At 59.5% G+C, this 26,764-nt stretch overlaps 7 protein-coding genes across 7 annotated transcripts; 4 read left to right on the forward strand and 3 right to left on the reverse strand.

The window, feature by feature from the left end:
• Positions 1-263: 263 nt before the first annotated feature.
• EHS24_008531 (uncharacterized protein) lies at positions 264-1,178 on the forward strand (the record flags this gene model as incomplete). The annotated part of the gene is made up of 3 exons (XM_028623842.1): positions 264-456; positions 645-823; positions 1,056-1,178. The coding sequence occupies 3 exons, from the start codon at positions 264-266 to the stop codon at positions 1,176-1,178; spliced, it is 495 nt and encodes a 164-aa protein (XP_028475816.1).
• Positions 1,179-1,434: 256 nt separating this feature from the next.
• On the reverse strand, positions 1,435-2,391 carry EHS24_008532 (uncharacterized protein; the record flags this gene model as incomplete). The annotated part of the gene is made up of 4 exons (XM_028623843.1): positions 1,435-1,868; positions 1,924-2,050; positions 2,182-2,274; positions 2,362-2,391. The coding sequence occupies 4 exons, from the start codon at positions 2,389-2,391 to the stop codon at positions 1,435-1,437; spliced, it is 684 nt and encodes a 227-aa protein (XP_028475817.1).
• Positions 2,392-3,346: 955 nt separating this feature from the next.
• INT6 (eukaryotic translation initiation factor 3 subunit E) lies at positions 3,347-7,147 on the reverse strand (the record flags this gene model as incomplete). The annotated part of the gene is made up of 10 exons (XM_028623844.1): positions 3,347-3,622; positions 3,693-4,779; positions 4,843-4,940; positions 5,115-5,191; positions 5,548-5,927; positions 5,967-6,117; positions 6,165-6,192; positions 6,240-6,322; positions 6,372-6,951; positions 7,001-7,147. 10 exons carry the CDS (start codon positions 7,145-7,147, stop codon positions 3,347-3,349), a joined length of 2,907 nt encoding a protein of 968 aa, XP_028475818.1.
• A 3,768-nt stretch (positions 7,148-10,915) lies between these two features.
• EHS24_008534 (uncharacterized protein) lies at positions 10,916-13,060 on the forward strand (the record flags this gene model as incomplete). Its single annotated transcript, XM_028623845.1, has 1 exon — positions 10,916-13,060. One exon carries the CDS (start codon positions 10,916-10,918, stop codon positions 13,058-13,060), a length of 2,145 nt encoding a protein of 714 aa, XP_028475819.1.
• Positions 13,061-13,691: 631 nt separating this feature from the next.
• Positions 13,692-15,512, reverse strand: EHS24_008535 (uncharacterized protein; the record flags this gene model as incomplete). Its single annotated transcript, XM_028623846.1, has 1 exon — positions 13,692-15,512. One exon carries the CDS (start codon positions 15,510-15,512, stop codon positions 13,692-13,694), a length of 1,821 nt encoding a protein of 606 aa, XP_028475820.1.
• Positions 15,513-20,169: 4,657 nt separating this feature from the next.
• EHS24_008536 (uncharacterized protein) lies at positions 20,170-21,390 on the forward strand (the record flags this gene model as incomplete). The annotated part of the gene is made up of 2 exons (XM_028623847.1): positions 20,170-20,849; positions 20,994-21,390. 2 exons carry the CDS (start codon positions 20,170-20,172, stop codon positions 21,388-21,390), a joined length of 1,077 nt encoding a protein of 358 aa, XP_028475821.1.
• Positions 21,391-22,654: 1,264 nt separating this feature from the next.
• On the forward strand, positions 22,655-24,065 carry EHS24_008537 (uncharacterized protein; the record flags this gene model as incomplete). The annotated part of the gene is made up of 2 exons (XM_028623848.1): positions 22,655-22,907; positions 23,524-24,065. 2 exons carry the CDS (start codon positions 22,655-22,657, stop codon positions 24,063-24,065), a joined length of 795 nt encoding a protein of 264 aa, XP_028475822.1.
• Positions 24,066-26,764: the final 2,699 nt, after the last annotated feature.

Genomic DNA, 26,764 nt, shown 5'->3' on the forward strand with positions numbered 1-26,764 from the left:
AGAGACAAAAGTGGGACCGTGGAGAAGGACGTCAAGGGAGCTTAGCTTGGTCGACGTCGTCCACCAACTTTGGGTGGATCGTCATCGCGCACCATTTGATGCCGTCCTTGCCAGCGATTAGAAATACAAAACCTAATTATTTATTAGGATGCATGTCTAATGCCTCTTTAGCCTTCCTGCGGCCGATTGTAGGCACCACCGGCGCGCGCGGGTGGAGGGCCTCAACTGCGTCTACCATCTCAACCCACGGTTATCAAGTCGCCATGCCCACCATTGGCGACGTGTTCAACCCCAACTCCAAAGCTATTACAAGCCGGCAGCGCCACATTGTCCTCGTCACTCTTGGGAGCTTGCTTGTCCTTTCCTGTCTATTCTTCTCCATCGGCATCTTCCATTCGGACCCCCCACAGACATATCCACCAGGTTGGGAGTACAGCATGACCGTCTTGCACATTGGTAAGTCATTGGCCGAGCGAGCGTGGTGTGCTGTACGCGATTAGTCAGTCAGCTCACATCGTGTTTTCTTTTATGTCGACGCACTCTCCCCGTACCACAACCCCACTGCGTCCCGTCCTCGCCTCGCCTACCATCGCACACACGACCCTTCCCGGTATTGTGGGACCTCGATGTCCACCGCTTTCCAGTCGCTTTCAAGCTCACCGACACGGCCAACCTCCCGGCCTTGTCGGAGGGCATGCTGGCCCTCAAGCACCAGTGCGTGCGCGACGGCAAGCCGTACATCCGCTCGGCCGTCGGCGGCAAGCAGACGAACAAGGAGGGACACGACGGCGGCATGCAGGTCGTGTACCTCGTCGAGTTTGAGGTGAGTCGAGGCCGGGTGGTTGAGCTGGGTGGGTGTGGGCGGGTTTGGTATTCGGGCCCATGGGCTGTGAGCCTCGTATGCCTGCCGCAGCCTTCTGGGGCCCAGCTGGCCGCCTGTCCATCCCGCAGACCCACAGCTGGGTTGGATCACGAACCGCGCAGCCGACCAGCCTCACCCACCTGCATTACACCCACCTCACTGTATCGCACCCACAGCTAACGTAGCTCCCCAGAACCAAGCCGACGCAGACTACTACACCGACCACGACCCGGCACACATTGCCTTCAAGAACACGCTCGGCGGCCTGGGCTTTGCGGGTGTCACGGTGCTCGATTTCACCCCGGGCGAGTTCTAACAAGATCTTTGCATTAAGTACGATGGTGGTGCCCCTATGAAGTATACTACAGAATGGAATGACGGTGGTGGTGCCGGGGGGTATGGGTTGTGGGTCGTTTCGTGGTATCGCGTGCTCGTCTGTCTGGGTTCTGGGGGGGCTCGAGACTCTGGTCGTATTCGTGTGTGCGCCTGCCCGCATCTAAATTCGGCGCCCTTGCCAAGACCACGGACAAGTGCGTGTATGTGTTTTTGTGTGTCGTGTTCGTGTCTCCGTGCTAGTTCTTCTTGCTCCAGAACTTGCCCTTCTTCTTCGCCTCGGGCGCCGGCGCCTGCAGCGGCTGCTGGAGCCCTGCCGCCGCCTCGTGCATGGGCACCTCCTCGCCAGCCGCGCCAATGAGGTCAGCAGCCAGCTGGGCCTGTTCCGGGTCGGACAGCTCGGTCAAGCCGCTCTGCTCGCCCTTTGCCAGGTTCTCCGCCCCGCGGTGGCGGAGGTACTCTTCGAGGATGTGGGCGTTGCGCCAGTTGGCCTTCCATGCCGCCAGCGCAACGTCGCCCACGAGCGGGACGAGGCCCACGCCGGCCGACACGGCATTGTTGAAGAACATCTGCGCGGTGACGGAACCGGGCAGGTCGAGCTTGGTGGCGGGCCGCACCACGAGCGTGTAGTTGAGGATGACGTCCGTGACATCGCCGAGACCGGGGACAATGCCTGCCAGTGTGTCAGTGACTGCTGGAGGCTTTGGGCACAGCACAAAAACACGTACCGATCCAGAACGTCCATCCCACACGGAATCCGCACAGGTTCATGCCCTTGTCGAGGTAGTGCGCGCGCTTGCGGATCTTGCGGAGGGCCTTTTCGTCCCGCTTGGTGAGGCCCGGAGGGACATCGCGCTGCGAGGTGGGGTCAGCCCATTGTCTTCCGAGAACCAGACTCCATTGTGCTGGTGGCCAGCAGGTGTGCTGATGGGCAAGGGCCGGAAACAGCACCGCCATCACCATGGTACAAGCCGAGGGCCACTCACCTTGACGCGCTTGCGCTTGCCCTTTGCATCGACAATAAACTCGTAGTACGGGTCTGTCGGCTCGTACTTCTTCGCCTGGGTGCCGGCGTACTTCTGCAAGTGGGTGTCAGCCGTATCCTTTGCTCTATCCGTTGTTGCTGTCGAGGCGAACAACGGAGTTGCTGGTGCTTGTCACCTTACCTTTGCGGCGCTCATAGCAATGGCACTCATGGTGGCGACTGGCTGCCTGGCAGTGGTTTGCGTGGGTGTGCGAGTGGAGTACGGAGAGAGTGGTGCGTGATGTGGTGATGGGAGCTGGGGTGGAGAAAGATGCGACACAAATGCAAAGAGTCCCGACTTTATGTGTGTCACTCCAAGCCCCACGCCCCGCCCGCCCGTTGTGTGTGTCTGTTGCGTCACCAGCCCGCGTCACGCCCAGAGCCCCCAGTGCGCGCTTTTGGGTGGCAAACACACCCACCGCCCACCCGCCCAGCCACGGCCAGCACGGCCAGCACCGACGTCACAGGGGCAGCAAAAGGAAAAGAACAGTCACGAACGGAAGCATTTTCTCGCTCTTTTTTTCTGATGAACGACTATTTTCCGCCCGTCCATCCCGCAAGGCGATGCTGGGGGAAGAAAAAAAAAGGGGCAGAGTGCAAAAAAATGACGCTACGCTGGGTACGCTGGGTACGCTGGACGCGACGCGGTTTAGCTCGTTGCGTCCTGCGATCGAGCGCACAGAGCTGATGACGAGAGATGGCCTATTCATGGGGAGCACGGAGAATGTACTGGGCCATGGGTCATGGAGCACCCACTATCGTGGGAATAAATCGCTCAACTGGACCGAAACAAAGGCTGAGACCGAAATCGAGACCGTGTCGGAAACTTGGGGGGGGATCTTGGGTGGAGTGGCGCCTTCATTCAGCAAGAGGAGAGGCCAACATGCCACAGGCCACAGGTCACCGGCAACAGGCAACAGCAAGACAATCCGCCCAGATAGATCCGACATGAAGCGACCTTTTCTTGTGCGTGGGAAGACTGCAAACCAGCTCAGAGCTGCCACGCTCGCCACGCTTCGCCATACCATGCCACACCTGCCACACGACCATCCTCACTCTATATCACGTCCCGTCTGGTTCCTAATGTATGCAATACATGCCACTATCAACCGCAATGTACCAGAACTCTACGCAGCCACCTCAGCCTCGGGGGCAGCGGCAGGTGCCGCGGCCGCCGACTCGGCAGCTGGCCTGGACTGATTGCCGCCGGTCCTGCCGCCACGGCCACCACGGCGCTCGCCGGCGTTCTCGCGACGGTTACCCCGCTCGCCGGCACCCTGGCGCTGCTCCGAGGTGTTCTGCATCGCGTACTGGATCGCCTGGGAGCGGAAGGCGAGGCCACGGGTGGTCTCGATGAGGGTCGCGGTGGGGGTGGTGTGCGGCCTCGAGATGTGGAGCATATTCTGGGGAGCAAGGTGTCAGCAAGGGAGGAACACAATAGAAGGAAAGGAACGCTTGGGTGCCGCTACTCACAGACTTGAGGTCGATCTTGGCATCCACGCCCATGCGCGAGTCACGGATGAGGTTGACGATCCACTTCTCGCCCTCCTCGTTGGAGAGGTTGAGCGTCTTGGACAGATCGCTAATGTCGATACGCTGGTGGATACGGCAGAAGATCTCCGAGATGAGCCAGCGGGCGTTCTCGACAAAGTCGTCGGCAAAGCCCGACAGGAAGAAGTCGGAGCGGACAACGTTCTCGGCAACGGCCAGGCGCTGCTGCGCCTTGTCAAAGTCAAAGTCGCAGAAGAGGTCCTTGAGGAAGGCAGTGACGGGGTCCGAGTACTGGTACTCCTCCATCTGGACAATGCGCGTCAGGTCCTTGACGTGGTCGCGGTTGGAGCGGGAGCCGGCGGGCTTGGGGGCGCGGCGGCTGATGATGGCAGCAGCGACCAGGTAGCGGAGGAGGTGAGGGCACGAGGTCTGGATCGTGTTGAGGTAGGCGGGCGAGAGGAACATCTCGAGGAGACCCTGGCAGCCCTGGCCCTCGCCGAGGTTGAAGAAGACAAAGAGCGACCAGTGGAGGAGCCAGGTGCGGGCCTGGAGCTGGGTGAGGGGCTTGGCCTGGGCGGCGGTGTGCGGGTTGTCGATCAGGTCGCGCAGGTCCTTGACCTCGACAAGGGCAGCCTCCCACTCTCCCGAGAGAATGTTGGCGGCGAGCTTACCCCAGTGAGCCGACATGTTGAGCTCGGACGAGGGGGAGAAGATGAGGAAGTGGTAGAGGAAGTTGGCAGCGTCGGCGTACGAACCGAGCGAGTACTGGAGCTGACCAAAGTGGTACAGCGCGTTGATCTGCTCGAGCGAAATGTTGTACTCTGACCGCAAGAGGTCGAGGTTCTTCTCCTTGTCCACACCGCCCTTGAGCTTTGCCACCGCCTCGGGGTCCTCGATGACCTTCATGATCGGCTGAGCGGCCTCCTGCAGCTCCTTGTACTTTGTGGTCGCGTCGTCGCGCAGCTTCTGAAAGTTCATCGGCTCAACGCTCACGCCCTCGCTCTTGGCCTGCTCGTACAGTCCCTCGATGTAGTCGACCATGTTGGTGCCCTGCTTGACAAGGTCATACCTAATACAGTGTCAGTACATGTGTGCCATTGTGCAGTTCCCATCACTCCAATTTGCCACGCACTGGGCCTTGGTCACCTGGGGAGCAGGGAAGATGTCCGAGTCGGCGAGGTAGTTGAGCAGAGGGATGGCCAGGTGGCGGTCCAGCTGGGGGATAAGCTTCTGCAGGAAGTGTTAGCTACGATGCACTGCGGTATAGGTATGCCGCCAGCCAGCCCAGTCCATGTTGCCCCAGAGGTCCAGAGGTTCAAGTAAGGACCTTTGGGATCGCGGAAAGATCACGCGGATGGAACATTTGGGCGGCGGCGTGTAACACTCGCTTGGGTGAGGTCGTACTCGGCCATGATGGGCAAAGATTTCGGGGGGGGCAGCGGGAAGGGGGGGGGAGGAAGTCGTGGGGGGATGCGGAGGTGCTGAACGTCCCCTGCTTTTAGGTGGTGATAGACGAGGAGGTCTCGGTCTGGGTATTGACGCGAGTGATGCCGAGGTCGCTGCTGGCTATGGTGGTCTCACTTTGCACCTGCTGCTGGCAGTGCACTTGCAATCCTGGCTCAGAATCCTGGACGCACAGAACTCTTAATCCCGAATTCGCCGGCGGCCCACCCAGGGGTCCACCTCCACATGTGGCACTTTTTTTTTGGCGGGACATGACAGACCTCCACATCTCTCTATCACACTCAATGCATACAGAACCGACTGAAAACAGATGCAAAATAACACAAGAGACAATGCACACCCAACTCTCTCTCTCTCTAGAGGAAGAACGTACGGCGCGAAACTTCCATCTTGGGCTGTTGCGGGTTAGCTTTATCCAAAGGCTTCAAACCCACCTTCCACTTCCACTCGTACTCCTGCTCCTCGTCGAGAGCCGGGATAGCCTGGCCACTGGGCGTGGTCTGCGCCTGCGCTTTTTGGGGCTTGCTCATCTCGGCAGCCGCCTCCTCCTCGTCCATCTTCTCCTGGGCCTCGGTCTCCTCGTCGTCGTCAATGGCAAACTCCTCGTCGTCGGCGCCCTTGTCGCCGCCAGTGGGCATGCGGCCGTCGGCCGTGCGGACCGATGGGAGACCCTTGCGCATCCATCTCAGCTTGAGGGTGAAGCGGGGGCCAATCTCTTGCAACTTGGCAGACGTGGGCGAGGTGAAGGCGTAACTGGAAAGTTAGAACAGGGTCGACGCCCAATCAACTCACCGGTGTCGCCTGAAGAAGAGGAAGTCGCGCTGGTTGTGCAGCGTCACGACCTGGCGACCACGGAACTGGGGGAGAGAGGGGAAGAGCTGGCCAAACATGCGACCGACAGTGTTACCCAGAAGGGTAGTGAAGCCGTTGAGGATGAGCTCGGCTAAAGGGGTCAGTAGGTGTTCATGGGCTGTGGCTACCAAGACGTACGCGAGTGGGCAGTGGGCCTAGCATGTCCCTGCAAAGCGTCAGAGTTGAATTTTCCTCAGACATGAGCCAACTCACGTAGATCTGCGAGCCAAGCTGCACGCTTGAGAGCTTGAAATAGGCCGTTGGTCCAGCGGGGAGGTTGATGATAGTGACGGCGTCTGTCGAGTTAGCTGTGTCCCGGCTTCCACGCTGCGTGCAGCTACTCACTAGGTGCCTTGTGGTCCTCGTTCACGACAATAACAGCGTTGAAGCCACGCTTGGCGCCCCAGCGGGCGACGCGGCCAAGCTCGAAGCCGCGGCCCTTGGGACGCTTGAAGAACTCGCCACCGGGGAAGATGGACTTGAGGTCGTCACAGAACTGGTAGGTGCTCTTGGTCGGGCCAGGCGAAGTGGTGAGGAGAACACGGGGAGGAGCAGAGGGGGGAAGGGGCTGGGCGGTCTCGGTAGCCTCTTCAGTCTCCTCGTCCTCCTCACCCTCCTCCTCGTCGTCGTCATCGTCGTCCTCCTCGTCCTCCTCAATGGCCTCGGCGGCCTTGCCCTTGCCGCGGGCACGCGACGGGCCAGCCTGGGGCTCATCCTCGTCATCCTCATCCTCATCCTCGTCGTCGTCGCTGGCCTCGTCCTCGTCCATCGCCTCATCCTCGGCAGGTGCGTTCACCAGCCTCGAGGCCTCGGCGGCGCGAGCCTCGGCAGCACGCAAGGTTGCCGGGTCGGCAGTGAGGTACGACGAGCTGTCGTAAACACGCGAGTTGTCGATGGTGCGGGGAATGTTCTTGGCCAGACGCTCCTACAACAGCTGTCAGTAGACATCCAGCGCAGTTCCAGTAGCTACCCACCTTCCTCAGCTCCTCGCCGTTGACGCCCTTCTCGGCCTTCTTGATGTCCATACGACGCTGGAGCTTGACCTGCTCCTTGTCCCGCTTGGACTTGCGGTGCTGCTCGCCGCGCTTCATGGCGTTTCCAATCTTCTTGTCGCGACCCATGTTTGCTGTTGGTGGACTGTTGTTGTAAGGGTTGTTTGCGGCACTTGGACAGCAACAACGATACGTAGTGGGAGGGTGTCTCGTTCAGAAATCTGAGCAGCAATCGCTTGGTATCACTTGCGGGGCTCAAAAATGACACGCCATTGTATCCACGTGACGCACAAACAATCGATTCCCTGAATCCGGCTGCTGGGTGCGCGCAGGGCAAAGACAGTCCCGTCAACCGCGTTTCGCGCTCTCGAAGATTGTCCTCTTCCTCCAACCCAACAACCCACCCAACAACCTCCACTCGCATCCCGGATCGACACACCATGCCCTCTCTCGTCACCGGCAGCTCTTCAAATCGCGACTCTCAGGTTCGCGGTATGTCGCGCATCAACTCGTTCCAGCGTCAGTGGGACGACGACGCGCCCTCCAGCTCGGCGCTCGAGTGGTCGCCCAGCCCCGAACGGTGAGTTTGTTTGCCTTGGCGGCGCCGGCGGAGGAAGGCAACGCCACGGGACAGTCATGAGTGATGAAAGTGGGACGCATGCTGACAACCCACCAGCGTGAAGAGGAAGCTTCCAGTCAAGGTCGATACCGCCCCCAGCTATCCCAGCCCAGCCCCCATTCCCGGCGAGACTCCCGCCGACCGCCGCCGCCGTGCCATTCTCGCGGCCATGTCCGAGAACTCAACCCCCACCGCATCTACGTCTGCTTCTACGTCGACGTCGACGTCGAGGCCCATGTCCTCGTCGAGAGCCGCTTCTATGAGCATTTACAACAACGGCTCGTCGTCGTCGCGCGTAACTACTTCGTCGAGCTCTGTCCCCCTCCGTCCTGCCCCCAAGACCGAACTGCCTTCCCTCCCCGCTGGTAACCCGGCCAAGAAGCGTGCCCTTCCTTGGGAGAGCGAGTTTAGGTGAGTGTGTGGTCTTCCCTCTGTGTCTTCTCTCGGTGCCTTCCCTCCATGCCTCCCCTCCAGGTACCTTGCTCTGTCAAGATTCCTATTTACTCGAGCTGGCAGCTTCGCCCCAGCCAGCTCACCGCGTCTCGGGCGCCACCCAGCACCCAGCACGTTGCCTGTATGCTGACACTTCAGTTCGGCCAAGAAGGTTGCAGACACTGGCAGCAGTCGCTCCAGTTCGACCTCGACTGTGTCCGCAGACAAGCAGAAGAGCGTCGCCGGTCCCTCCATCAACATCAGGCAGAAGCTCGTGCTCAGCGGTGAACAGCAAAAAGTCCTGCAACTGGTCGTCCAGGAGGGCAAGAACATCTTCTTTACGGGTTCTGCCGGTGGGTCAAAGAACTCGTCATTACGCTGCTTACCCATGCAGGTGCGGGCAAGTCGGTTCTCCTTCGCGAGATTATCAAGAACCTGCAGCGCAAGCACGCCAAGTCTCAGGACGCCGTCGCGGTCACTGCTTCGACTGGTATCGCTGCATGCAACATTGGCGGCATCACACTGCACTCGTTTGGCGGTGCAGGTCTTGCCCTGGAGCCCGCCACCGAGCTCGTGAGCAAGATCAAGCGTAACAGGAAGACGGTGCAGCGCTGGATGCGCACCAAGGTGCTCATCATTGATGAGAGTGAGTTCAGAAAACCCCACGGCGTCAACTGACATTCAGTCTCCATGGTCGACGCCACGCTCTTTGACAAGTACAACCAGGTTGGCCAGTTGCTGCGCAAGAACCAAAAGCCCTTTGGCGGTATCCAGATTATTGTGACTGGAGACTTCTTCCAGCTGCCCCCCGTCACCAAGAACGGCGAGCCCAAGTTCTGCTTTGAGGCGACGACTTGGGACGAGACTATTGAAATGTCCGTCAACCTCACCAAGGTGTTCCGTCAGAAAGACCAACGTGAGTTGACTGTTCCATGCACCCTTGGGCTAAACTCTCAGGCTTTGTCGACATGCTCAACGAGATGCGCTTCGGCCGTATGTCCCCCGCCTCGATCCAGGCGTTCCAGGCTCTTTCGCGTCCCATCCGCTACACGGACGGCATTGAGCCCACCCACCTGTTCCCTCGTCGCGAGGACGTTGACAAAGCCAACAATGCCCGTCTCAGTGGGCTCACGTCGGACTGCTGGTCGTATATCGCCACGGACGGTGGCCAGATTCAGGACCGTGTTCAGCGCGACAAGATGCTTGCCAACTTTATGGCCCCACACACAATCTTCCTCAAGACGGACGCCCAGGTCATGCTTATCAAGAATGTCGACGAAACGCTTGTCAACGGCAGTATGGGCAGGGTGATTGGATTTTGCCACAAGATGGAGTACTTGGCCGACGCCCAAGGCCGCTGGCGTGAAAGTGGCTTTGACGGCGAGGAGGGTGAAGACATGGACGAGAAGAAGCAAAAGATGCGCGACCTGCTCCGCATGAAGATTGCTCCAGGCTCAAAGCCTCTCCCCGTCGTCCGCTTCAACGTCCCCGGAGGAGGCATGCGCGACATGCTTGTCGAGCACGACACGTTCAAGAACGAGCTGCCCAACGGCGAGATCCAGGTGTCGCGCCACCAGCTTCCTCTCATCCTCGCGTGGGCCATGTCGATCCACAAGGCTCAAGGCCAGAGTGAGTTGCGAGGACTAGAGCTGCTCAGTAACTGACAACCACCCCCAGCGCTCGAGCGTGTCAAGGTTGACCTCGGCAAGGTGTTTGAAAAGGGCCAGGGTGAGTTTTTGTGCCGTAAACCTCCCTCCATACAACAGGGAACCAGAGCTGACGGATGATTCCAGCGTACGTTGCCCTTTCGCGTGCGACATCGCTTGAGGGACTGGAAGTTGCCGGCTTCCGCGCTGAAAAGGTCATGGCTCACCGCAAGGTTGCCGTGTGGTCTGACAAGCTCCAGAACCTGAACGTTTGAGATGGACAGAGCAGACAGAGCAGAGAACGGACAGGCGCACACCACCCCTATATCCTGTGCTACGGAGACGCGACGAGGACGCGTGATTTGTTTTTCTGTATCATGTAGGAGAGACACGAGACGCAGGCACCATGACACAACACAACCCCCCCACACTTGTGTATCAAACGCGCGCTGCGAGATTCGGTGCTGGTTTCGTTCCTTTTGGATCCATGAGCCCCTGGCTGCTCGTCTGCGCTGTGCCGCACTGTCTGCGCCTTTGCTCGGTCATGGCTTGGTGACTGCGAGTCTTGGCGGTGCTGCGGGGCCACCAAGACCGGTTTGTGCGCAGCCAGCAAAAAATGGGTGCTCGCCGTGTGCTTGGCGGGGCTGGTGGCTCACCCAAAATATATGCCTCCGCTCGGCTCCCCCACCCTGTGGTCGGTCGGAAGGAGGCGACTGCGCGCGCAGCCTGGCCTGTGGCCTGTGGTGTGTGTCTCTGCTCCTCGTCGCTGCGGGGCAGTGTCTCGCTCAGTGTCGGCGGCAGTGGGTGGTGCGTCCTGCCGTCCTGCTTCGGACTGCGCCAATTACTGCGCTCAAGCTTCATGCTTTCTCCAATACAACCACAACCCTACTCTACTACGCCGCATGTTCCCCCAAGGCTAGCCAAGGTGCCGCCCAACCGCGCAAACCTCCCCCTCCCCTCCTCCTCTCTCCCCAGCGACGGGCTCCATCCATTCTTGTTCAACTTGCCTTCTCTCCCTCTCAACAACACTACCCACCACCACCCAACCTATTACCCCGACTCTCATTCTCTCGACGCTGTGAGCGCTCACACACACACCCCTTTCGACCTCACCCGCCCTTCTCACCTCGTCCTCTTCCTCTTCCTTCTCCCCCTCCCCGTTCCCCCGGCCTCGCCTCCTCCCATCATACACGCTCCACCATGATCCTGCCTGAAGACACAAAGGCACCACTATCAGACGACGAGTATGACGAACTGGACTCTGCCGACTTTGGCATCGACGAAGATGTTGGCGTCCCGTTTGTGCCGCACCCATCAATAGGCTATGGCCACCCACTCACGGCCTCCAACTTGGCAGGCAACAACCAGCTCGAGGCCCAGCCGTTCCTTGGCGCCGGTGGCGACGTCGAACTTGCCATTTATCCTCCACCATACACCCCACGAGCCGGCAGCTCCACTTCTCTCCCTCCTCCCAAATCAGCACGGCGCAACTTGCGAGACCGCCTGCGCGATGCGCCGCGGTTGGCTATTGGCTTTGCCGTCTTGTTCTTTCTCTACATTGTCGCACATCCTGGACGGCGACACTGGCGGCACCCGCCTCCTGGGATGGGTAGCTTCCCTGGCGGTGGTGGTGCCGGTGGGTTTGGCGGCGACCAGGGAAATGGAGGACGGCCACGACCTGGCCATCCTGGCGACGACGACTACAGCCAGTTTGGCGGCCAGGCGGTCGAGTGCGCCGTCTTCACCGACAGCCAGGTGGGAGCGAACCGTGCTGCCGAGGCCGTCTTTGCCTTGCCCCTGGCTGCCGACCAGCTCTTCTTCTCTTTACGCGGTCCGGCCGATGTCGGCATCATCGAGGTCGATGCGTACGACTATGTCGATTCCAGCTCGGTCCCCGACAGCGCGATCACGTTTGGCGACGAGGCGGTGGCCGACGCCAGGCGCGGACCACCGGTCATTGTCACTGTGCGCGGCGAGTTTTCGGCTCCTGAGACTGGTGCTGCGGACACGGGCAACTCGCCTGGGTGGGCAATGCTCTCTGCGTCCAAGGTATGCTTGATGCTCCAGAACGGTTCTATGCCTCTGCATTCGCCGCATCAGCCTCCGCCTGCTGCTGCACGCCACGGACATGGCGAGGGTCCCGATGGCGGCCATCGCAACGGTCCCCGCTTCGGTGTCGCTGTTAGGAGCAAGGAAGTGGCAGATGTGCCCAGCTCAAGCCTCACTTTCCGCATTCACGTTTCCCTCCCGCGGTCCAAGGATGGCAAGGTCGACACGGAGGAGGTCGCCAAGAGCCTCAACGCCGACGCTCGTCGGTCAAGGAGGCATTCTCAGACTCAAAAGCCCGGTCGCGAGGCGGGCTTCATCGACACCCTCCTGGGCGCCTTTGGTTCCCACGCGCCTTCTTCATTGCCTGTCGACCTCGTGCCCCCCATTACCATTCGGAGCGAGGAGGGAAACGTTCATGTCGGCGACCTCTCGGGCGTCAACATGGCTGGGTTCGAGGTTAGGGCCGTTGTTGGCGACGTCGTCGTCGAGCACGTCCGCGCCGAGGTCGTCAACATCAAGACGCTGGGCAACATCCGCGCCAACGTTTCCGTCTCGCACAGTGTCGAGCTCGTCACGCCGGCTGGTGCCATAGACCTGGACCTGTCCCTCGCCAAGTCACCTGCCCATCGCTTCTTCCTTTGGGAGAGCGAGCAGAGTCCCGACCGCCCTCACACACAACGTCCTTCGAACAACAGGCACAACTCTTCCGACCCCGAGTGCGCCCTCCAGCCCATCACCGCCAACGTCAACGGCAACAATGACCGCACCATCGTGCGCCACGGCACATGGGAGGTCCCCTGTCGCCAGCTGAGCCAGCGTGTGCACTCGATGGTCGGCGACATTGAAATCTACGCCCACCCGAACTTTGAAGGTGACGTCCGCTTCTCGACCTCGAAGGGTGAGATCGAGGTGGACGTCACCGACGAGACTGCGGACCCGACGGGCGCAGGTCGCCGTCGCGTCCTGGACCTCAATCGCGCAGAGCACAACGGCGCAAAGGAGTACCGGGGCACCATTGAGTGGGCCGACGTTCAGGGCCGCGAGCGCGATGTCGAGCGCCACACCGACGACTACGAGTACGACGCCGACGAGCACCTCGACCGCGTAGACTATGACGACGAGTTTGCCGAGGGCGACCGCCGCGAGTCCAACAAGCGTCCACACCCCGCCTTCCCCGGCGACGACCATGGCAACACGGACCCCGAGGGCCGTCGTCCGCCGCCGCCGCCTTGGATGAACCAGGGCCCCGGCCTGACGATCGAGACGAGCGTCGGTGACGTCAAGGTCGTGTTCTAGGTTACTCACTTCCACCTTTTCATTTCTCGTTTTACAGTTGCAACAGTGCGACCACCTCATTTCAACAATCAAACTTCGCCATCACAATTTTATCTCTCTCTACCTGCAATCACATCGTTTTGGGCCTCTCTCTCTCTCATTTTATCAGCATCATACTATCCCTCATGTATATGGCATCGACCCATGTAACCCTGTTTTTTTTCGATGCCCTCTTCGCTTGCTTGTTGGTTGCAGTGAAACGAAATCAGACTAACTCGTCCGGCTGCCACAGCACTAGTGACGCGCACTCTCCGCGGGAGCCTGGCCTCTGGAAAGTGACGCGACCGTGAGAGAAGCGGCCCGTCAGGCTCAAGGTTTGTTTGTAGTCGTGACGACACAGAAAATGACGCGGCCGTGGATCCAAGCCGTCCGTCGCGAATCGCCTTCAGTGGCGGCCGCGTGTGCCACATACCACACATAACAACGTTGCTGATGATTGGCATACACTCGTGACAACTAAATAGTATGATACAGTATATCTTCCTTCTGAGCGTGTGCTCTCTTTCTTCTCTATTCTACAGCCTCCCCACCCACACCAAACAAGTGTCCCATTCTCGCCACAACAGGTGAACGCACCACCCACCCACTCACTTCAAGGCCAGCCGCCGTACCCACTGTCCATCGTGTCCCAGTTCGCCATGATGGCCTGCGCGACCTCGCCCTCGTTCCGCGCGGCCACAATGAGCTCGTGGACGATGCCCCAGCGCGGACTGCCCCGCACCACGCCGTACATGATGCCCTCGACGACCACGGCGTACTCGCGCCCGGGCACGCCGGCGAGGCTGCCCGAACCGGGGACGGGGGTGGCCCCGAACCGGCCGTACCCGCCGCCATGGACGCCGATGACGCCCGAGCCCGACACGAGGGACGCGGGCACGCGCGTGCGGTGGATGCACGGGTCGCACTGGGCGCCGTACGGGCACGGCAGGGTCGTGAAGGGCAGTTTTGGGCGGTCTGTCCAGCTCGCAGTGGACGGCGCGGTCGATGGTGGCGGGGTGCTTTCGCTCGTGGTCGAGTGGGTGGATGCCGTGAGCACGCCCGCGGACGCAGACGACGACGCAGTGGTGGATGTGGTGAGCGCGGTACGTGCTGTCGAGGACGACTTTTGCCTGCGGTGCGCGTGTACGGCCGACGCGCCCTTGTTCATGCACGGCGCGGGCATTGGCGAGCTGGGGAAACACGAGGTCATGGGCGAGACGGCCACGCCGACGCTGCTGCTGTCGACGATGAACGAGGACGAGGACGAGGACGCCGGACCCGCAAAAGACGGAGCGCGGAGACCTTGTCCTTGCGCACCACCACCAGGGGTACCAGGGTGGCCACCTGACGCAGCGGCATGGCCACTCTGCAGTGCCGCCGGAACGGATGGCGTCGCAGGTGGTGGTGCGGGAGTGCGGGATGGCGGCTCACCACGACGAACAGGGCGTGGTGGTGCACTCCCAAACCCATGGTTGTACGCTGCCTCGTGTGCTGCAGCGCCTAGAGCAGTCACACCATCACTGACGTTGGGCGAGCTCGAGCTTGCGATCGAGTGCTTGGTGCCGAAAAATCCAACCGCAGAGCTACAGCGGCGGATGACGCGCTCGCCACTTGGGGGTCCCAGGCCGGCAGTGGCAGATGGCACTGGCGTCGAGGAGAAATGCTTGTTGTTGTTGTGGCTGTTCGGCAGCCGCGCTGAATTGTGGCTGCTGTGTCGGACCTTGATTTCGTCGCTGTACGCGGCTGTCTGGGCAGGGGGAGATGGAGCTGGGCGGAGGGGTTGGAACCTTCCTGGCGCGTACGGTGACGGCGATGGCGATGGAGCAGCGGTGCGCTGGGCATGGCGGTCGGCATGAGAATGGTGGGAGGGCAAGCCGGGGCTGAGGCTACCGGACGTGTGGTACGTGGGGTGATACTCGGTGCTCCTGCTGTACCCGTGCACCACGGGCGATCGCGTGTGAGGGGTATGCAGCGACGGGGGGGAGCCGTCCGACGATGCAGACGGCGAGGCCAGCGGGGACGGAGTGAGGAAAGGCGAGGGGGAGAGCAGTGGTTGGCCCAGCGGCGTAACGGAGCCGTTGCGACTGTCTTCTTGGCTTGTCGGCCTCAGAATGTGCCCGTGGCCCGACGACGAGCCGCTGTGGTAGAAGCTGTCAAAGCGCGGTGGGCGTGGCGTTGTTGGCCGCGTCGTCGCTGGTGGTGGGGACATGCTGTCGCGAGGTGCAGGACTCAAGCATGACCTGGGTGTCGTCTCGGCACATGGCGACAGTGCGCGGCCAGCGAACCCGTTGTAGCCGCCATACTGACATTCGGAGGTGTATGGCAGCTCCGATGACGACGCCGACGACGGTGATGATGCTGACGACGGACCCGTGTACAGGTTTGGGTCGAGCCAGTCTTGCCGTTGGCTTGTTGGCCGCAGCGCCATTGACATTGTGTGTGGTGGTTGCGGTGCTGTGTGGTGTGAGAGCATTGGGACGATATGGACGGAGAGAAGGAAAGTGTGTGTGTGTGTGTTGCTGTCCAAACTCTTGTTCTGTCGTGATATCGTGTCTCTGAGAGTCCGACTGTGCATTGCATAGCCTGCCGCCTGCCTGCCTGCCTGCCTGCCTGCACGACACCCACCCACCCAACTGTTTGTGCCGCGTATCTCGGCGTTCGGTTGCGTACACGCTGCGGTTCTGCGGCATCCCAGGGTTACTGGGCAACGGTGTCGAATCGGGGTTGATACAGGAGAAGGGACACTACTGTCCAGACCCAGATGGGTGACCGCTCACCTGTCCACGCAGCAGCGGTTGCGCCGCGGTGGACGCAGACCCTTGTCTGGGCACCGCCGCATGCGCGCGCTGCACGGCGCACACTATTGCTTTGCTGTCTGCCGCTGCGACGAGCAACGCCAGGCTCGGTAAGCTGGGCAGGGAAAAAAAGTAAAAGCCTTCCAATTTGTGAAGCAAGCTTGCTTCCACTCACACAGGTACAAGGGGAATTCTGTTGTTTACCACACCCGCAAGACAGACATTACTCGACGGATGGGCTAAAACAAGACGCAACCGACGAACGCACTGTCTCGGGCCCACGACAAGGCTCTGCGCTCTAAACGACCACGAGACAAGCTTTGCGTATAAACAACCCCATCGCAGATGTTTGAAGGGCGGGTGTTTGGAGGCGTCGTGGAACAATCGTCAACTGTATGCATCACAGAGAGCACAAGTGGTGACTCGATGACGACGACGGCTCAATGTTTGTTCGGCTCACACTCTGGGCACCTGTGTTTCATCGCTGGCGTCTCGCACTCCCAGTGGTGACGTGCGTCCACTGGTCACTGGCCACTGGCAGCAGGGTACCACACATATGACTTGCGTTAGAGGATCTACGGCCCGCTCATGCACGTACATACTCTGCTATGCACGGCCTCTATATGGACACCCTGTTGACAGATGGGATAACGACGGGTTCTCAACCAATGTACATCTCTGCCATCACACTTCGTAGCGTGTGTGTCAGTCTGAAACACCAAAAGCATATGCCGGCTGCTGGCCGGTGCCTGGACTCCCCCCATTTTCAGACGCGGTCCAGAGAGCCGCAACTCTACGCCGCGTCAACAAGACAAGCGAGCGTGGTAGAGAAAAGCAAAGTGAGTGTGTGGTGCCTAGCTCGAAAGCAGTGCTGACAGACCGTGGGGAAAGTGGGCATGGGGCTTTAGGGTATCGAGTTCAACATGATGGAAGCAGCGACGGAGAGGGTCAACGTGCAGACCGCAGGTCGCCCTGCCCGCGCGACGACGCGTTCCAGGACTCTTTTACATTCGCGAAGCGAGGCAGAACACAGCCAGGGGAATCATCTCGTGGCCTGTAGCCTATGGGGGAGTAGACGTCGGCGTCAGTCGTGCCAAAGCGACTGTACTGTTGTCGGAGCCAAAGGAACCAGTGGCCAGTGGACAGCTGGACCCGACGCGCCGTCGAGGGCTGCAATCGGAGGTGCGGCCCCGGTCCACATTCCCCCAGTCGGTGTCCTTGACCTTAAAACGTGCCGACTGCGGCAGTGACCAGTGGGTAGCGAACGTTGCGCAATGTGGGTCTAACCAGCTTGGGACGGGCCGAGGGACTCGAGGGTCCTGGCAATGTCAGAGGCCGCACGAGGTGACACGGGGGCGCCAGGCAGCCGGGCGGGGTAAGATCAGCTCGGCGACGTTGACGTTCGCGTACAGACGGTGTCCATAGTTTGCGGCCAGCGCGCTGGTGAGCATGGTGAGGGGATTGGGGACTGTGATCTGTGGAAGACAGCTTGTTGGGGTTCGTGGGAATCCAGAACTTGATCTCCTGACCTTTTCCCAATGTCAACCTCGGATCCGTTGTCCATTCCCAGAGCAACTGGCAGTTACGAGTGACCAGACAACATTCGGGTCGCCTGGCCACAATTCCCAGCACACAGAGGGGGCAGCTGTGCTACCATTTCCTGGTCACTGCGGCAGACGCATGATGTGCACACTGCAAGCTGCAGGGCTCGCGAGGGGCCGAGGGCCTTGTGTGATATTGACCTGCCCACACACGGCACAGCGGTACAGTGGCGCCCTCAGGAGGAGGTCCGGTTTGGTGACTCTAGCCATGCACCCGTTGCCTATCACTTGGTCACTTGGACGTGGACAGATCGATCATATAATCTCACACTTAGAAGGACCTAGAGATAGTAACTTGCATATGCAGGTTCAAGGTCTCATTGTAGACCGCCATTACACACGGGGGGAGGGAGAGGGAATGGTTAGGATTGGATAATTATCGCCAGGCCCCTGTTTCTGGCCTCTGGCCGCAGCAGTACTGCACATTATGAGATTGTATACAGGACAGTGGGTCTGAGTCCAGAACGTGCACCGTGTTTGTTTAGCAGCACAGTCGTCGGCCACCGAGCAACACACGAAACTGACAGGTCCACTTTGTACTGCACGTGTCTGAGTGCCTCAACCCCCAATGCCGTCAGCTCAACCGCCGGTCACGACCATGTTTACGTAGATACCAGATAACTAAGGTCTGGGTGCGCAACCGGGAAGACTTTCTGGCTTTTGCAATAAGGTTATCGCAAGAAATATGGGAACGAATACAATGTCCGGATTTAACGTTAACGGCCATGACCTCGACGTCTGCCGGAATGTGAACAACGTCAGACCAGGGCCTGGATGTGAGGGGAGATGAAGTATATCCACTCCAACAGCAGTATCAGAAGAATGGTCGACTAGGTATTGTGGCTCTGTGTGCAAGTCTCTGCAGGGCAGTGACAACGGCGGCGCCTGGCGCCTGCCCATCTTCAGAACGCATGTGCGGGACGGTGACAGCAGCTTGTATGGCTGTCTGCCACCACCCGATAATACAAATACATGTGCATAACATCCCACAGGCTGGCTGGATTGCCCACCCCAGATCCCACTCCAGTGGCTGTGACGGCAATGCGGGGACACCATCATCAGCATCAGCACAACCGCGGACCGCGGGCACGGTGGGCTTCGCCACTATGGGTAGCTCCTCCTTGTTCGCCTCCGTACTGCTATGTAGTCGCAGAGGTATGCAACCACGTAGCAATGTCCTGAAACGCCATGACGCTGGATCGCAATGGTTCCCACTCTCTCCCGTAAAGATCTACATACAGAATGGGTCTTGCCAGCATTCGGCAACCCCTATGGTGTACTGTCATCCCCCTTCCGTTTACTTAGTTTGCGGTTAAGAGCCCAGGGATGCTGGATTTGCCCGTGCAGCAAGAACCGCTGCCGAGCCTGCCGGGTGTCTCAGCAAAGCTAGCCACAGGCCACAGGTTTGTCCGCGGCTGTGGTTCCCTTACCCGGAGCGTTTCCGTGGCCGATAATGGAACGGCCAGTAGATGTATGTACACGGCAGACACCCACAGATCCACAGAGTGAGGAAAACTGTGGCGCCGGGACGGGACGCGTATCCGAACCATTGGCGTCTCCACCACCCGTGTACACGTCGTCTCGGCTGCATGCTATCACGGGTCACACTGTTTGGACCCTCGGTGGCCCCAGTGGCCAGTGGAGCCTACTACATACCACTATACCTGATCCCGAGATGTTCAAACGTACACCCAGCACGGGAGACGGGAAGTGACGATAAACACCACGCGCAACCGTCAACCGTCAGCCGTTGCTCCCCTGCGACTGTCTGTGCGTCTATGTGAAGTCTATGATACGTGCTCTATGCATTGCAACATGTACTACACGTATGGGGTTGGTAAGGTCACTGTAACGCCGTGTCTGTGGACCTCTAGAAGGTCCTACACACGAACGTATAATTACAGCCTCAACGGCATGCCGGTCTATGTTTGCTAATTGAGGGGAACTACATTTGGAGGAGCGCGGTTGTGCCGGCAGCGCTTCCTGCCTGGATGGTCTCATTGTAGGCCCCATGGTAACAAATGCATCCAAAACCTTGTCTTGCGCAGGCTGAGAGGAGGCGCAATGGCAACACGCCCACAATGATGTCTGCGCGACGGGCAGTGGCGGGTGGGTTAGAGGAGATGCGGGAATCGCGCATGAACCGTCGATCGTCCGTCCCGCGCTGGGACTCCCGTGTCGCGACTGTGCTCAGAGCGCCCAGAGACCAGAGGCCAGAGGTAGGTCAGAGCGCTGCCCCCGCCCATGCATTCCACCTGCCGCCCCGAAAGCTTTCTCAGGTATCCGTTGACTGCCCGAAAGGTTGAGGGCCAGGCGTGCCGTATTTGATGGGTCGCCCAACTCTTGTTCCTCCCAACACGACCCGGTTTCGTCCACCTTCCTTTACATACACCCACACACACTCTCTCTCACTTACCGACCAGCTCCGTACATCGTCCTTACTCTCACCAGCCCACCCAGTTGTCGCCGACCTCGACGACACTCGCGATTACCCCACTCCTTTACATACACGCTCGTGACCCCTCTCTTCTACCCTCCAGGAAGCGGCCCTTATCGCCCCGGGGGTGTCCAAATCCACTCATCAACCATCTCGCTCCGCGACCAACAACTGTAACCAATCACCCTGTCACTCTCTTCAAACAGCGTCATCATGTCCGTCGCGACTAATATGCTGTTCGCCCTCCTACCTCCCCCAATGTCGCGTTCATCATCATCCTCAACCATCACCCTCGTCCCGTCCACCCCACCTGCGGCCAAGGACCACTTGTTCCTCGAGTCTCCCATTACGCCACCTCCGCACGCATGTCTCGACTTGGCGGCTATCAAGGTGGCCAGACCCATCAAGGCTCAGCTCTCGAGGGCCCTGGCGACGCTCGACCGCCCTCTCCGCATTGTCGGTCTGCTCGCCACCGCCGACTCGGGGTGCCACATGTACGCCGACATGACTGCTCGAGCGTGCAAGGCCGCCGAAGTTGTGTTTGACAAGGTTGACATCTCGGCATGTCGCGAGCTCGAAGACGACGAGGCATTCGACAAGGTCCGCTCAGCTATCGAGGAGCTCAACAATGACCTCTCTGTGGACGGCCTCATCGTCTACTTCCCCCTCTTCACTCCCGAGCGCGACGCCACTCTTCGTGAACTCATCCACCCCCGCATCGACGTCGAAGGTGTCCACCCCACCTCCCTTGAGCGCTCGTATTCGCAGGCACCACAAACCGTCGAGGAGCTCACTGCCGACCCCGCGACGGGAACGGTCTACCCATGCACGGCGCTGGCCGTTGTGCGTGCCCTCCAGGCTCCCGAGGCCGGAGTCTACTCGCCCGAACTCCCTGTCGGTGAGCGTTTCCGCGGCAAGACGGTGACCGTTATCAACCGGTGAGTGCATGAGCCGGCCCAAAAATGAGCGCATTGTCCTCTGGCTCGTCTTTTTTTTGGCCCCGATGAGCGCGCCGGGGCCTGCCTTTTGTGCTTCTTGTCTTCTATTCACGCGCCTCGTGCTGACTGCCGCTTCGTACATAGCTCGGAGACCGTCGGTCGTCCTTTGGCCGGCATGCTCGCCAACGACGGCGCCCGCGTGTTCTCAGTCGACATTGACTCCACCCACATTTACGAGCGCGCCTCCTCTGAAGACTGCTACACCGTCACTCCCTTCCCTTGCTCGCAAAACCCGACACTGTCATCTCTCCTGGCCGAGAGCGACATTGTCGTTTCCGCTGTCCCTGGTCAATCGTTCAAAATCCCCACGCGTGCCCTCCGCACAGATGCAGTGTGCGTCGATCTGTCTGAACGCGGCAACTATGAGCCCGACGTCCGCGACCGTGCTGGCGTCTACGCCCCACGCCTGGGCTCGGTCACCATCCTCATGCTCAAGCTCAACGCACTGGTTCTCCGCGCCCATTACAGCCAGTCGCTGTAGCTGTACCCGCGTCCACGGCGGCCACACTCTCATTCCGGAGCCCTCGTTGCCATTACCCTGGCGCCAATCAGCACGGCTGGACAATTCCGCAGGTCGGGTCTCTTCGTCCCTCATGCACATTGCGCGCCCTCTTGGCATATTCAGATTAGAAGGACATTTGGAACAACAATCTGTCCAGTTTGTAGACTGGGTTTATATAAACACCAGCGGGTTTCTTATTTTGTGTACAGTACTTACACTTCCCTCTCCCTTCTCCCCATAGTCTACCTGTAGCCCAACCTGATTAGTAACACCTCCTCGTTACCTCACCAACTCCCACGTGTGGGCCAAATTCCACCCTCCGCTGCATATGCATGTGGGTTCGACGCGGATGGCACAATGGACGACGCGATCGCGGGTCATGAACGGCCATTCGTCTTCCTTGTCGTTACTGTAGCGGCAAAGTGGTCCGTTCCGTGGCATGTCACGGGAATGAACAAGTCGCGACAGTTGCGTCTCGGCACTCGTCCAGACTGCTTCCCAAAGGTCCAAGCTGTGCATGACGCTCGACGTCGGACACTTCCTGCGTCTTCTCTTCAGGCCTCCGAAAGATCCGTGCAAGCCTGCTGGTATCAGACCCACCACTGCAAAGAACCCACGGCCGCCCAGCCGCAAGCAATTTCCGAATCCGCCCTTTAACCACTCGACGCGTCGTGCGTTGATAGTGTGGTGTGCACTTACAGTGTACTGTACGTATTCACTTGTCGCACCCCGGTGCTAACTGTGCACTAACGTGCCCGTAGTGGGACCCGACTAGCGAGCGTGCTCCCACATGCACACAACAATCGTTGCGGTCCGGAGCGTTTGGTCGTCGATCGCAAGGAATGCCACAATTCATCCTGTCCTTCCCGTCCGCACCCGTTGGGAGCAAGCGCGAAACAACGGGCGGATCCAGGCGTCGCAAGAGGATAGTGCGAACGTACACGTAACAACAAAGTATGCATCATCATGCACAATACGTGGTTGACGGGCCGACCGGTTCAGCTCCTTGGGTAATTGGGGGCTTGATACATTTAGGAATTGATTACTAACAGTTTCCAATTTAAAACTTGGGTGCCTAATTTGAAATAGGTGGGTTTTATTGTGGCGTGCCTTCATCACCTATCGCGTGGTCTATAGGCGCGCTGGAAAATGTCGGGCTCGCGACCTCCATCATTTCCGTCTTTGCTCAACGAAGGACGACATCTTGTCGTGACCACAACCACCCTCCCCACCACCACCCTCCATGTCGCTCCTCCCGCGCACGTTGCGCGCGTGCACCTCGGCCTCGGCCTCGTCCGCTGTCTCCACCTCGCGTGCCTTCTCCACCACCGCGGCCCGCTGCGGTCTCACCAGCGAGGACGTCAGGAACCAGTCGCCAAAAGACCTCGAGTACCAGTTTGACGACTACACCTCGGACACTTGGCGCCGCTTGAAGGAGATCGACGGCGTCCGTTCGCTCATTGCCAAGGTCACCACGGACAAGGCGGCTCTTAAGTGTGCGCATCGCTCGTTTGGGCGTGGAGAAAGGGAAAGGAGGAGCCGATGGGGACACGAGAGAGACAGCGAAGTGGAGGACGAGCAAGCCGCTGGATGGCCAGGCGGACGTGCCCGCTGCGTGCTCCTCATATCCTTGCATATGAGGTAGTTGCAGCCGGTGTCCGTCTTGCCTGTGCTGGGCGCCGGACTGCTGCGTCCAACGCTCTGACAACAGCAGGGCGGATCTGTGTCAATCACATTGCAGCAATGTGGTAGTCCTGTTCCGCTTCACGGGCCCAGCTCCCAACATGTCTCTCTGCCGGGCCATGAAGGCTTGATATGCAGAGAGGTCATGATTGGTGTCACTCATGTCTCTTGGGCGTCTTGGAACAGTAGCCTGCTGTCTCTTGAGCTCCTCAGCAGTGCTGCCGATGACTTGCCTGCCTGTCATGTGACGGCAGTGGGAGAAGGTGGACACAGAGTGACATTCGCTGCGCAGTACTCTCCTGTCGTTGGATGAGTCCTACTGCAGCTCCTCCTCTGTCTCACTCTGCACCAGCAGGTCGTCTTTCCTTCACGCCTTACCTTTCCTCCACGCCTGCTTCACGTTTTCTGCACACCTGCTGACCCTTACAGCTGCCTCGACGCGCTTCGTCGTCCCTAAGGGTCAGATCCGCGTGACCACGACCGTGGACCTCTCCAAAGCCAACTCGCCCTACCACGTCAAGTCGGTTGTTGTGGCCCCCGTTTCGTCCCTTCCCCTCAAGACCCCCGAGGCTATTCAGCGTCTCAAGCTCCTCGCCGGTCCCCGCTGGTCTCCCGGCTTCCCCGGCCGCCGCGAGCTTGGCCCCGACGCCGCCGGCGTCCACGGCGAGGCTCACGCCGCCGACAAGAACGGCAAGGAGGGCTACGTCAAGATTGCCGAGGAGCGTTTCCCCGCCGCGCGCATGAACCGCAAGTCTGCTTCGGACATGCTCGAGCGTCTCGTCGAGGCCGCCAACGACCCCAAGTCGGCCCTCCCCGCCGACGCTCCCGTCGACATGCGCCACCTCTTTGCCCGCCAAAGCAAGAAGAAGGGCCGTAACGGCCAGACCTCGTGGGCTCGCTCCGAGGCAATGAAGAGGCGTCCCGAGGTTGTTGGCGGCGTCCGCGGTTTCCCCAAGGAGTGGCTCGCATGAGCAGGGGAAGGCATGGAGTGAGGGGGAGTAGACATGAAAGGAGAGGAGGAAGGAGAGTGAGAGCATGGAGAGCTGGCGACAGTGAGGAAGGGATTACACTCCGATTAATCTGCGGATATCCCACTCCCTCTGTCCCAACGACACACCCATCCGTTTTTGCTGTCCCCCACATTGGGCACAGCACAACTCAAAACCGGATAACCGCCGTGGTGCACAGCTGGTACGCTGTGCGCTTCGTTCTTATGGTGTTAGGACGAGGCGCATGGTCCGATGTGTACCTGGCGGAATAGATGCATATACAACTTGCATACCGTTTCGTTACGAGTCTGCACGAACCAGTCCCAGCCGCACAGCACACGACACCGAGACAAGTGCGGATGGCCGGAAGCGAGACTTGCTCGGTGGATCTGGGACATGTATCCGCTGGACTAACTTAGCCCGCCCACCAGGACGCGCACTGATCGCACTGAGCTAGAGACACGCTGTCACACTGCTACGGGTGTCGTGTGGCCTCTACTGGCATGGGCCTTGCCTTCCTCTTGTCATTACAAGCGCTCTGCGCCATGAGACAGCCCCCCGCCGCCGGAAACGCCTAATGAACCGACGCCAGTAGTTGACCAGCCGCGCAGTGTGTTTCTCTCTGTTCCTTTGGTCCCTGGTGTGCTTCCCCGTCGGGCTCGTCCACGCGACTATGTTGTGCATTCGTCACGTCCCATCCTCCGGCATACGCGTGTCCTGTGTTCTGCGACTCTGGGGACGCGTCGAACGCGCTTACTGTCATAGAACTAGCGCGCGCTTTGATAGCCGCTCTCAGGCGCCGGCCGTCTTGAAGGCTCTTGAGGCGCTCGTTTTTATCCGACACGAGGGTTATACAATGCAACCTGGCAATCCACTTCCAACCCACTTCTTGGCAGACTGATGCTCAGACACAGGGATTGACTGGAATTAATTAGGGTAGCGCTACTGTACATAGTGATCTTTGAGGATTCCTCCCATGCTGTTCATGATTCCAACGTTATTCCGTTGTTGCCAAGGCGAGTGTCGATCAGCGAGAGCGCCGTGGGGGAGCCAACATGCCGCTTCGGTCTCTTTACGGACCACTCTGCCTCGTTTCGAGCTCGTGGGGGAAGCGTGCTGAGGGACGCGACGGTGGGCTATTGACCAGCTCTGACGGCGGACCTGGCTTTGTCGTCCCCACAGTTCAACACATTCCATGTCGGACAGCTCGCGGCACCGTGGCAGAGGTTGACATGCGCCGCCCACAGGTTCCTGTGTCGAGCTCCAAGATGCCCACCGCTGTTGTCTCGGCTGCAGGTAAAGAGAGGTGCTGAGATATTCCGGTGGGAGATCTTTTTAGGTCAGTTGCGATGCATATCACGAAATGATGGCTCCTGCGTTCGAAAATGAAGAAGCTTGCGGTCAGAGTCTGAGTGCTAGGCGCCGGCCCACAGGCCACAGGCCACAGATCCACAGACATAGCTGTCGGCAACGGCACGGGTTGCGAACAGCAAACTGCATGTCGTCCTTGTGGAGCCAGGACCGGAACCCGCAGAAATGAAAGCAATTGGTGTCTCGCGACCTTCCACTAGCAGCAAGACAACGAGGTATACAGCGGCTTTCACGGCAGGCCAGGAATCACAGCGGCGGACGACGCGTCCCTACGTAACGAGCCATGTGACCGCCGGCTTTGAGTCAAACTGTGACCATTTACTGAGTGACATGGCTGCAACGATGTGAAAAACACACGGACTGAGATCGCAAGAGCAGGGTTGGGACGACCTTTTCAGCAAGAAAACCCGTGTCGCGTCTCGCTTCCAGATTCGGATCTGACGAGGATTGGCACCACCGACACACCGACCAGGCCGCTGCCGGATGGACCCCGCAGTTGGCCGCGGTGTCTGAGAACTGATCGACGTGGCTGTGGTTTTTGGTTGCCGGCCGCGTTTGGCTTGCGCCATTCCTCAAGCCTTCGTCAGGTCCAGCAGTCCAGCCCACCGCCCCACCTGCAGTGCAGGGCTCTGGTCATGTAAGCGCCAGAGGACTGCTTTCTCTGAGACATCCGAGAAAAGCGAAAGGCTGGACGAGCAGAATCGGACGATCGAATTGTTATTTTTAATACGCCAAGTGGTGGCAGATAGATGTATGACGTGGTCATGTGTTATCTGTCCCCCACGCGGCCAACAGGAACATGAAAACAGTCCGGTTCTCTGTAGCTAAAGCCCTCCCCGAGCGAAGCGAGATAGCTACTCAAAGTCGGGAGCAACATCCACAGTCGACCATTGTGGTGTGTTTTTGGATGGTGCTGAGGCCGTTCATCAGTTTGTGTTGTCAAACCTGGAGACATGGGTCATGGGTCGCCCTGTCGTGTTACTGAGTCTTCCCCGCGGGGCAACTTCATGCCCCACGTTGACATGGTAGAGGATATCCATGAATCGGTTAGGGGCCGGGGTGTAGGGGATAACCCATGGAATTTGGGAAGAACGTGCAAATGGCAGGGCCACAGCTCTGGGACTGACCAAGGCAGTGAGGCATAGGCCGGAACGTTAGAGAGAAGAATGCGGTCTCATCAGCTGTTGCTCTCAGCATTCCCATTTTCGCCAGTGGCGTCGGCCACGATGACGCATGAAATCAGAGACATCCGGCCCTCTTGCAACTGGGTGTTGCCAACCATACACCACCTTCACTCGGTTAGCACATGC

The sequence above is a fragment of the Apiotrichum porosum genome (genome assembly GCF_003942205.1).
Source record: "Apiotrichum porosum strain DSM 27194 chromosome Unknown scaffold_7, whole genome shotgun sequence".
Lineage (NCBI taxonomy): Eukaryota > Fungi > Basidiomycota > Tremellomycetes > Trichosporonales > Trichosporonaceae > Apiotrichum > Apiotrichum porosum.